The sequence below is a fragment of the Pleurodeles waltl genome, chromosome 10 (genome assembly GCF_031143425.1).
Source record: "Pleurodeles waltl isolate 20211129_DDA chromosome 10, aPleWal1.hap1.20221129, whole genome shotgun sequence".
NCBI lineage: Eukaryota > Metazoa > Chordata > Amphibia > Caudata > Salamandridae > Pleurodeles > Pleurodeles waltl.
The window spans coordinates 638,688,754-638,700,826 of record NC_090449.1 but is presented as its reverse complement, the minus strand read 5'-3'; the positions used below and the strand labels follow the sequence as shown (position 1 = coordinate 638,700,826).

The window sequence follows — 12,073 nt, the reverse complement described above, 5'->3', positions numbered from 1 at the left end:
GAAGTACTTTGATATATTTTGCTTTCATTGCTGCGACTACTTTTGAGCGTGTGCTTCCAATCTACTAATTTTGTCTCTCAAGAACCTTGCGGTGAAGAAATAATAACAATAAATGTCTTCTTTAAACTCAGAAGTGCATTCCAGAGAGGTTCTGTAAGCTCGGTTATGAGATAAGAGGGAAAGCAGAACTGGGGGCTGAGGGTTAGAAAAAGGGACGCAGCGTAGTGTCTGGTGGGCTGATGGAAGATCATGTGGTGGTTCAAATTGAAGGGTCTTTAGCTGAGAACGGCCTTGTATGAATGGGTCAGGAGCTTGAACTGGCATCTTTTCTGTACAGGGAGCCAGTGGAGTTCCCTGAGGTAGGGGATGATGAGGGTTTATCTGGGGAAACCCAGGATGAGGCTGGCTACAGCATTCTGCATGGTTTGTAGTCATTGGAAGAAGCAAGCTGCGATCCCTGAAGAAAGAGCATTGTCATAGTTCAGTCAGCTAGAGATGAGGGCCTGGGTGATGGTGCATCTGGAGATTTGGGGTAGCCATTCACCCAACGTGATCCCTACATATCTGAATCCTCTAACTCTACTGCCCTTTCCATCATTTCCTAGTATAATACAGTTCCCTCCACAGGAACAAGTCTCATGGTAGGCAATATGGTTTGCAGTGGCGGCCGACAGCTTTAGGCTGAAGGGGGGCAGATGGGAAGCACACACACACTCATGCTTTCACACACACACGCACCCACATCCATTAACAACATTCATAACATTCAAACATGCACGCACACACCAAACATTCATTTTTAAAGATCACACACATACACACACTTGCCTTCAGCCTCGGAGGTCCCAGGAGGGTTGGGATTGCTGCCTTCCCTCATTGGCTAGCAGCAGTCCCAGCCTCGTCAAAGAGTGGGATGGGGTCAGTGAGACTGCTGACCCCACTCTGTGACGAAGTGCCACTGATTGACACTCGCCCTGGGCACTTCAGGGCTTAAACCTGAAGCGCCCAGGTCGAAGTTAATGGGTGACGCTTTCTTCGTCACACGGGGAGGGCCTCTAGGCACCTTTGCTGAGCGGAGGAGGTCACACCCATAGGAGCTGTGACCTCCTCAGTCCAGCAAAGTTCAGCTCAGGCAGCCAGGAGTCTGCGTAAATCGCACGTCTGCTCCTGGCTGCCTGACCTGAACATGAAGAGTGTCTTTCAGGCTGACCTTTGTTCAGCCTGACAGACACTCTTCATGAGAGGCAAAAGGTGGGGGAGCATAGCCCCTCCGCCCTAAAGGACGGGCAGCGCCTGATGGTTTGGTGATTGAATCTTTACCTAACATTAATCTTTACCAAACATTAATTTTGTGAAATGCCTTTGGGTATGTTATTGATTTATCAGGCTGGCAGCAACACACACTATTTCTCCTACGTTCCCATGTAGATTCCTTGGCTGACAATCCATGAATGACAACCATCAAGACTTCCCCAACCCTGCAACAATTTTGGAAAGAACTGATCTTACACTACATCACAATGAAGTAACAGTCCACCACTCTCAGAACCCAGGTGCCCCTCCAATCACTTGTTTAGTTTGTCTTTGCTTTTGTGGCCCTGCACAGCACTCCAATTCCTTTTGGCTATTTTTACACTGCCCAAATGTTAGATACTTCTATGTAGACAAGCGAAAAGCTCCCCTCTGCAATATATTCTGAAAACTGAAGTTTGCACGGGAATATCCTACCTTGCATCATTTTTTCATTTCCTCGAGGGGTTAATTGATGCTTATGGCATGTTATGCTTACACTATATTTTTTAAGTCATGGTTTGCAGCATATAAGTGAACCTCTGTTTATTCTGTTTTTTAACTTGGAGCATTATACTGCACCATGATCCCCATGGCTAAGGTTCGTTAGTTTAAAAAAAAAACTAGGTATTGAAGTAGAAATCATCATCACCACCGCATTGACATGCATTTTAATTGTTAGGTTTAGGAGAAAGGGGCAATTTTTTCTAACACAGTTTTCAAGGCCGGACTGGTACGTGAAAGTAGCCCCCGCTAAAGTGCACAAACCAGTCCACCCCCTTCCCCTCTCTTTAGCTCTATTTCCAACCATCCATTCTCTGCCTGTCTTCCTTTCTTTCTCCGTTCATTCTCGTTCCTCTACATCTCTCTATCCTTTTTTCTTTACATGTCTATGTTACATTAATTACAAAATATATATATATATATATATATATATATATATATATATATGATCCACAACAGACGGAGCAATGTCCACCAGACGGCTGCACTGATCCCTTCAGCGTGTGTATATGTATGTGTATATATATATATATATATATATATGTATATATATATATATATATATATATACACGCACGCGAGCGCGCGCAGCTATGCAAAAATCGGGATAGGCCAGATATAAAAGTAAGGCTATAGGCTCTGGTCTGGCCCTTTTATTTCTGGACTTTCCCGGTTTTTACTACTTAAAATCTGGTCACGCTGTTCCACGCCCTAGGGAACTATCCGATGGAAGAAACGGTCGCACCTGTCCTGAAAGTTTCCCTATTCTCAGGAGGGATAAAGCATATATGTGGGCGATGGCATGAAGCTCATACTACTGACGATGATTGCAATTTTCAGTGCTCCCTTTCCAGCACCTATAGTTTAGAAACTTTCCAAACACCGAAGGCTGAAGTAGATCGACCATCCTAAATACCTCCTCCTCATCACCTCCTCCTCATCAGGGCTAAGTGTAATGAGAATACGTTTTCAAACACTGACACAAGCGTGCGTTGTCTCTTCCTTTAACCTGTTTTCAGATGCAATTAAATCACAACGGCGAAATGCCAAGGTATACCATTGTCCATGTTTTTCCTCTTACCAGTTGCTGGTCTTTTGGTCCCCATCCGGCATACTGAAGCGGTACATTTTTTACTTCAGGTGGATTTAAATTGCGATGTTCCCTGTAAACAGAAGATTACAAATGTAACACTTCACTGGCATACTGGAGATTTTACATCTCAAAGTCTTTAAAATATTGGAATTCTAATTCAAATAACAGTTTAAAGTGCAAAACTACACTTTTGAAGCACCTGCATTTTTCTGCCATTCTATTCATTAGGCCCATGAAAACAGGCCTTATATTAAGATATCAAACAGATCTAAATAATACTACCAGGCCACACTCACCAACGTCATTTTAGATACATTGGTCAAAATATTTTACAAAAATAGGTTTAAATGTACGTGTAATATTTTGGCCTTTTTTTTTTTAATTCTAATGAGATCGGTAACTGATTTACTGGCTCCAAGAGAATTAAGAGGTCACTCGCATGGGGGGGCTCACAATCCCGCTTTCTTTCCCTTTCACAATGTTGTTTATTTACTCTACATGGTGACTTAGTTGTCCAAACAATTTGATACATTTTCAAACACTATCATTTGAAGCTCTTTATGTGTTTTACTTCAAAGCAAAACGGGAAGCGTTTATTCCAGACACACTTCAATTTCCTCCCAGTGGTTTAGCCGATCTTAGGCTCTTTCTGCTGACTGGAGGTTCAGAGCGCCGCCGCCACACTCTGTGGCACGTGACAGCTGACACGCGGCGACGTAAGTGGGCTGACGCTTCTGCTTGCAGGATTCTCATTTCACTACTGTGACACATTACTCTCCAGGGGCCACCTGTGACTGCTGCAGCATAACAATACAGGAAGGGAGCCGTGGGCGAGACACAACAAATTGATCAAGCCCCCCCCCCATCACGGGGTCTTCAACATCCACCGACGCAGGCCTCCCTTCTTCAGAAAAGTAATGAGTTTTATTAAGTTGAGAGCTTTCCTGTATTATGTTGCCATTTTTGGCTGAGTGCTCAAGTTTTCACTTAGCTCTAATAAAGTATGGGGTAAAGTGCCACCAAGGATAACTTTTAAGAATATCACAGTTCCCTTCAAAACGTCCTTCACCACACATCGAAATGAGGCCTAAGTTGAGAAATAATGCATCATAGCTTATTCATAATTTCAGGGAAGTTGTGTAGTGAAAAAATATTCTAGATGCCACCAAAACTGAGTATCCAATATACAATATTTTGATGAACTATCTTAAAAATGAAAACAACATTGACTAGATTCTAAAGATCAAGACGCCACCTGAAGACATTGAGTGGCCATCATTAGCTAAGTGGCTGGCATCTTTTTCCTATTCACTCATATTGGTATGCAGCTGGGGGTCAGCTCTGAGTATTCATGTTCCACTCCCCGACCCCATCCAGTTTACCTCTTGAGTAACTATGAGGAATCAGGTACTACTCAATAACCACATCTCCTGCTACCCATGCTTGGGTAACGAAGAATGACGAAAAGTCAGGAGAATTTGAAGTGACATTGTGGGCAGCACCTCTTTGGCCAATGCTTCTGCTCTTTTTTTATCCTTATCATCTTTCCCATATCAGTAAGGCACTGCCTTTCTTTTTTAAGTTCCCACGTTCTGGAATGCAGATGTTTACTACACAATTGAAAGAATTTGTGTCTAAAGCATTAGATCAAAAACAGACTTTATGGTAAACAAGACAGACCAAATGATCTGGTCTATGCAAGGCTGGTTTTAGCGAGGGTGGTGCCCAGTGCAATAATATTTTTTGGTGCCCCCCCAAACCTCCTTTTCTGATTCCGTCACCACAAATCGGAAAAAATGCCCTTCATCTCTCCATACCCGTCCCTCACATACATTTATTTGTTTTAAAGCGCTGGTAAAGGCTGGCTTTACTAATCCACTCAGCTATCCACATTACATTTAGTTCTGTGCTTTGTAGCAGACAAATCAACCCTCTGCACTACTTTACAGTGAGTGAAAACTGCCACTAGACAAAACACCACTAGATAAAACTCGATCTCTCTTTCTAGCAGGAACATTAATCAGAAAAGTGATCTTGATATTTTTATTGCTGTCTGAAAGCTGGACACACAAAGAACTCTGCAGCAGGTGCTTTTACATTGTAATTTATTGCTAAACACAGTGACTTGCTCTCGAGATCAGTGCCCCTGCAGGTCAGAGCCCAGCACGGCTGCACCAATCACACCTTCCTAAAACTGACCCTGTGCTCGGGTGCAAAATGGACATCATAAAATTTTGCCTGAGGTGCCAAAACTCTCAACACTGTCCCTCTCTACCTGAATTCCTAGTTACAGCCCATCTTAGAAATAAGATTATCATCATGTACCTCATGAATGCTAAGTACATCAAGTGAGCATCCTTGTCAAAAATAGGTGACATGTCACACAAATAGGGTAAAACTGAGTCACACCAGCTAAGCTCAGTAGATCGCAAAGACAAATAGAATTTACAGCTACATTCTGAACTGTATGTTCTGTATCTACCACAGGTAGATAGATGCACCTATTATTTTCACACATTCAACTTACTTAATTTTCAGAAGTGGGTTTGGCTTCGGCTTAAAAAGTACAAAATGCCTATTTAGCAGAATGGAATGGGCATTTTTCCACATTTTGGTAAAAAATCTCTGATGCAAATACTATCAACAGTACACCACGGTACACTTATAAATGACTTTACTTTCGTTTTTGGTTTGACTTACAAAGGTTTCCGCGGGACATTTAATCCGTGTTACCATTCAAATCTGTTTTAAACAGCCCAAGAAATTAATATAATGTATACATCGCAGCACGTTCCAGTTTACTGAATGCTAAGATAATGTTATCTATATTTGGTTTTATGTCATCAATCAATTTCGGTGTTATAATGGATTGCCCTAAATTGACAAAATAAAACATGCATGTCAGTGCACCAAAAATGGTAAGGTGGTGGGCATGACATCACACACTCTATGTGTGCCAAGGAAATCGCAGTTTTAGCTTGACCCACATTATACCTTTAACCTCTTAAGTGCGGGCGTCGGCCACTGGCCGACGCCCACACACCCTCCCTGGTGCGGGTCACGACCAGTGGCCGACACCAGGAAGGGCATTAATAAATCCTCGGGTGCGTCACGAGGCGCGCTGACGTTGCAAAGGTGTTTTCCCCATGAAAGCAGGAAGCAGCCTTGGGGCCGCTTCCTGCTTTCATGGGGAAAACGGCCTTTTACACGTTCGGGAAGGCCTCGTAAGAAAGGGGAGAGTCTCCCCTTTCTTACGAGGCCTTCCTGAAAGTGTTTCCTGGCCCCCGATCGCAGCACAGCAGCGATCGGGGGCCAGGAAACACTTTCAGGAAGGCCTCGTAAGAAAGGGGAGACACTCCCCTTTCTTACGAGGCCTTCCTGAAAGTGTTTCCTGGCCCCCGGTCGCAGCTGTGCTGCGATCGGGGGCCAGGAAACACTTTCAGGTTTCCTGGCTCACCCGATCGCAGCACAGCTGCGATCGGGGGGGTCAGGAAACATTTTGAAAAGGCCTCGTAAGAAAGGGGAGACTCTCCCCTTTCTTACGAGGCCTTCTGAAACTGTTTCTGACCCCGATCGCAGCTGTGCTGCGATCGGGGGCCAGAAACAGTTTCAGAAGGCCTCGTAAGAAAGGGGAGAGTCTCCCCTTTCTTATGAGGCCTTCTGAAACGGTTTCCTGGCCCCCGATCGCAGCACAGCTGCGATCGGGGGCCAGGAAACCCCACTAAACACCAGGGATTTCACTTTTGGGGGGCGGCCCCCCCCCGGAAAACGGGCCGCTCCCCCCCCCCCCCCCGGCATAATTTTCTTAAAAAAAAAAAAAGGTAGGTGCCCCCTGGGGGGTGGGGGGGGGGCGATCGCGCCCCCCCCCCCCCCCCCCAGGGGATTTTTTTTTTTTTTTTTAAATGAAATGACAGGGGGTCGCCCGTGGGCAGGGTGACCCCCTGTGGGGGCAATTTTTTTTTTAGATGTTGTAGGGTTTCCCTGGGGGCCATTTTGGCCCCCAAGGAAACCATACAACAACTAAAAAAAAAAATATGTATATATCTATATATATATATCTATGTAGATAGATATATCTAGGTACATGGATATATCTATAGATATATCTATGTAGATATATATTTATATATATATATATATATATATAGGTAGATCTGTATCAAAGAGATTTATAAAGCGCGCTACTCACCTGTGAGGGTCTCAAGGCGCTGGGGGGGGCCACGGGGGGGAGGGAAAGGGGCTAGGAGGTTCACTGTTCAAAAAGCCAGGTTTTGAGGCCCTTCCTGAAAAGAAGTAGGTTTTGGGTCTTGCGAATGTGGGTTGTGAGTGCGTTCCATGTTTTGGGTGCAATGTAGGAGAAGGATCTGCCCCCGGTGGTGGTGTGTTTGATGCGGGGGTCAGAGGCGAGAGAGAGGTCAGCTGAACGGACGTTTCGTGTGGAGGTGTGGAAGGTGACTCTCGTTGAGGTAGGCAGGGCCTGTGTTGTGGAGTGATTTGTGTGTGAGGATGAGGATCTTGAAGGTGATCCTTGTGTCAATGGGGAGCCAGTGGAGGGATTTGAGGTGTGGAGAGATGTGTTCGTGTCGGTGGAGGTCGAGGATGAGTCGTGCTGCTGAGTTCTGGATGCGTGTAGTTTGCTCTTGAGTTTTAGAGTGGTGCCGGCGTAGAGGGCGTTTCTGTAATCAAGCCTGCTGCTGATGAGTGCGTGAGTGACAGTTTTTCTGGTCTCTGTGGGGATCCATTTGAATGTTTTTCAGTATACGGAGTTTGTTGAAGCATGAGGAGGTAAGAGCGTTGATTTGTTGGGTCATAGAGAGGGAGGAGTCTAGGATGATGCTGAGGTTGCGTGCGTAGTTGGCGGGGGTGGGTGCAGGGCCTAGCGTGGTGGGCCACCATGGGGCGTCCCAGGTTTTTTTGGTGAGGGCCAAAGAGGATTATTTCGGTTTTGCTTGAGTTGAGTTTCAGGTGGTTGGCTTCCATATATACATCCCTTTTGTCAATATGTGTGTGGTTTCCCTGGGGGGAAAAGGGTCCGACTTGTCTAGTGGCAGTTTTAGTGCCATAAAGAAGCGCAGAAGGTTTATATGCCTACTGCAAAGAGCACATCTGTATTTTATGTAAATAGCTGAGTACATTAGTAAAGTCTATGGAGAGATGAAGGGCACTTTTGCTGGGTGGTAATGAGGGAATCCGAGGAGGAGGGAGTGGGAGCACCAATAATGATTGTTGGACTGGGCGCAGGAGGTGCTAAAGACTGTGACGAATGGTATGTGACAAGGTGTTTTTTGAGTGTCTTGAAAGTACGTGCTGATTGAGGGAAGAAGCGCAGGTAAGGTGGCCTCTACTGTTGCACGTATCGCACACACACCATCGATTTTGTGACTGTCTACGTAGGCTAGTGTTTTAGAGCAACAGTTTAGCCAATAGCAGAGATGGCATCTTGATGGATGACTGCTGCCTGCACTCGGGTTATAGAGGACCGCTCTGACATAGGATCAGAGACTGAGACATCAGATACTGAGACAGCATCTGAGGGATAGGACAATGGCGCAGACTCTGGGAGTGATTTTTCAGTCAGAGGAGTCCCATTCGAAAACTCCTCTTCCAGTACATTATGAGGGAGGTGATGAGGACAGTCCTGCTGTCCCTTCGCAAGCTGTTCGTGCAACTGGGTAATAGTGGGTTAGGCCAACCCAGAAAGCAGGTGAATGCGGCGGCAAGCAGAGAGAGAGTGCTCTCTTGGGAGCTCACCAATTTAGTTCAGCCCCAAATTCCACCACCCAAATCATATTGTGGAGACATCAAAATTGTCTATGGCAAAACAAACTGGTTTTGTAAGGCAGGCACCTGTGTTTTTGGTCCTGGATTCGGCGGCCATATAGAGAAACACACTAAACCCAAACATTTCTGGAAACTAGACATTCGGGGGAGTCCACAGAGGTGTGACTTGTGTGGATTTCCCAAAGTTTTCTTACCCAGAATACCATGCAAAGCTGAAATGTTGAAAAAAAACTCTATTTTTCTCGCATTTCTGTCACACAAGCTACAGGAATATGCTGGGATCCACAACATTCCTACCACCCAGTGACTCCTCACCTGTCCTGATAAAAACACTACCCCACTTGAGTGCCTACACCTAGTGCCTGTGTCAGGAATGGATCACCCCAGGGTCAACAGCTGCCTCATGTAAGGACCAACATTGACCGTTGTGTGATCTATTCCTGTCGCAGGCACCAGGCCTAACCACACAAGTGAGGTATCATTTTTATCGGGAGACTTAGGGGAACGCCGGGTGGAAGGAAATTTGTGGCTCCTCTCAGATTCCAGAACTTTCTGTCACCGAAATGTGAGGAAAACTTATTTTTTTGGCCACTTTTTGAGGTTTGCAAAGGATTCTGGGTAACAGAAACGGGTCCGAGCCCCGCAAGTCACCCCTCCTTGGATTCCCCTAGGTCTCTAGTTTTCAGAAATGCACAGGTTTGGTAGGTTTCTCTAGGTGCCGGCTGAGCTAGAGGCCAAAATCTACAGGTAGGCACTTCTCAAAAAACACCTCTGTTTTCTTCCAAAAATTTGGATGTGTCCACGTTGCGCTTTGGGGCGTTTCATGTCGCGGGCGCTAGGCCTACCCACACAAGTGAGGTATCATTTTTATCGGGAGACTTGGGGGAACGCCGGGTGGAAGGAAATTTGTGGCTCCTCTCAGATTCCAGAACTTTCTGTCACCGAAATGTGAGGAAAACTTGTTTTTTTAGCCACTTTTTGAGGTTTGCAAAGGATTCTGGGTAACAGAACCTGGTCCGAGCCCCACGAGTCACCCCTCCTTGGATTGCCCTAGGTCTCTAGTTTTCAGAAAAGCACAGGTTTGGTAGGTTTCCCTAGGTGCCGGCTGAGCTAGAGGCCAAAATCTACAGGTAGGCACTTCTCAAAAAACACCTCTGTTTTCTTCCAAAAATTTTGATGTGTCCACGTTGCGCTTTGGGGCGTTTCCTGTCGCGGGCGCTAGGCCTACCCACACAAGTGAGGTATCATTTTTATCGGGAGACTTGGGGGAACGCCGGGTGGAAGGAAATTTGTGGCTCCTCTCAGATTCCAGAACTTTCTGTCACCGAAATGTGAGGAAAACTTGTTTTTTTAGCCACTTTTTGAGGTTTGCAAAGGATTCTGGGTAACAGAACCTGGTCCGAGCCCCGCGAGTCACCCCTCCTTGGATTGCCCTAGGTCTCTAGTTTTCAGAAATGCACAGGTTTGGTAGGTTTCCCTAGGTGCCGGCTGAGCTAGAGGCCAAAATCTACAGGTAGGCACTTCTCAAAAAACACCTCTGTTTTCTTCCAAAAATTTTGATGTGTCCACGTTGCGCTTTGGGGCGTTTCCTGTCGCGGGCGCTAGGCCTACCCACACAAGTGAGGTATCATTTTTATCGGGAGACTTGGGGGAACGCCGGGTGGAAGGAAATTTGTGGCTCCTCTCAGATTCCAGAACTTTCTGTCACCGAAATGTGAGGAAAACTTGTTTTTTTAGCCACTTTTTGAGGTTTGCAAAGGATTCTGGGTAACAGAACCTGGTCCGAGCCCCGCGAGTCACCCCTCCTTGGATTGCCCTAGGTCTCTAGTTTTCAGAAATGCACAGGTTTGGTAGGTTTCCCTAGGTGCCGGCTGAGCTAGAGGCCAAAATCTACAGGTAGGCACTTCTCAAAAAACACCTCTGTTTTCTTCCAAAAATTTGGATGTGTCCACGTTGCGCTTTGGGGCGTTTCCTGTCGCGGGCGCTAGGCCTACCCACACAAGTGAGGTATAATTTTTATCGGGAGACTTGGGGGAACGCCAGGTGGAAGGAAATTTGTGGCTCCTCTCAGATTCCAGAACTTTCTGTCACCGAAATGTGAGGAAAACTTGTTTTTTTAGCCACTTTTTGAGGTTTGCAAAGGATTCTGGGTAACAGAACCTGGTCCGAGCCCCGCAAGTCACCCCTCCTTGGATTCCCCTAGGTCTCTAATTTTCAGAAATGCACAGGTTTGGTAGGTTTCCCTATGTGCCGGCTGAGCTAGAGGCCAAAATCTACAGGTAGGCACTTTGGAAAAAACAGCTGTGTTTTCTATAAAAAAAATAGGATGTGTCCATGTTGTGTTTTGGGGCATTTCCTGTCGCGGGCACTAGGCCTACCCACACAAGTGAGGTATCATTTTTATCGGGAGTCTTGGGGGAACACAGAATAGCAAAACAAGTGTTATTGCCCCTTATCTTACTCTACATTTTTTCCTTCCAAATATAAGAGAGTGTGTAAAAAAGACGTCTATTTGAGAAATGCCCTGCAATTCACATGCTAGTATGGGCACCTCGGAATTCAGCGATGTGCAAATAACCACTGCTCCTCAAAACCTTATCTTGATCCCATTTTGGAAATGCAAAGGTTTTCTTGATACCTCTTTTTCACTCTTCATATTTCAGCAAATGAATTGCTGTATACCCAGTATAGAATGAAAACCAACTGCAGGGTGCAGCTCATTTATTGGCTCTGGGTACCTAGGGTTCTTGATGAACCTACAAGCCCTTTATATCCCCGCAACCAGAAGAGTCCAGCAGACAAAACGGTATATTGCTTTCAGAAATCTGACATCGCAGGAAAAAGTTACAGAGTAAAACATAAAGAAAAATGGCTGTTGTTTTCAGCTCAATTTCAATATTTTTTTATTTCAGCTGTTATTTTCTGTAGGAAAACCTTGTAGGATCTACACAAATGACCCCTTGCTGAATTCAGAATTTTGTCTAGTTTTCAGAAATGTTTAGCATTCCGCGATCCAGCATTGGTTTCACACCCATTCCTGTCACTAACTGGAAGGAGGCTGAAAGCACCAAATATAGTAGAAATGGGGTATGTCCCAGTAAAATGCCAAATTTGTGTTGAAAAATTTGGTTTTCTGATTCAAGTCTGCCCGTTCCTGAAAGGTGGGAAGATAGTGATTTCAGCACCAGAAACCCTTTGTTGATGGCATTTTCAGGGAAAAAACCACAAGCCTTCTTCGGCAGCCCTTTTTTCCCATTTTTTTGGAAAAAACTAAATTTTCACTGTATTTTGGCTATTTTCTTGGTCTCCTCCAGGGGAAACCACCAACTCTGGGTACCATTAGAATCCCTAGGATGCTGGAAAAAAAGGACGCAAATTTGGCGTGGTTAGCTTATGTGGACAAAA

General features: G+C 45.4%; 1 protein-coding gene across 3 annotated transcripts in view; it reads right to left on the bottom strand.

Annotated features, from left to right (window-relative positions):
* DPP6 (dipeptidyl peptidase like 6) overlaps positions 1-12,073 on the bottom strand; it is a 1,951,083-nt gene that overhangs the window by 628,446 nt on the left and 1,310,564 nt on the right. For all 3 annotated transcript variants that reach the window (XM_069211130.1, XM_069211129.1, XM_069211131.1), the window contains exon 7: positions 2,876-2,957. In XM_069211130.1, the coding sequence (XP_069067231.1) occupies positions 2,876-2,957 (82 nt within the window). The remainder of the gene's footprint in view (positions 1-2,875; positions 2,958-12,073) is intronic.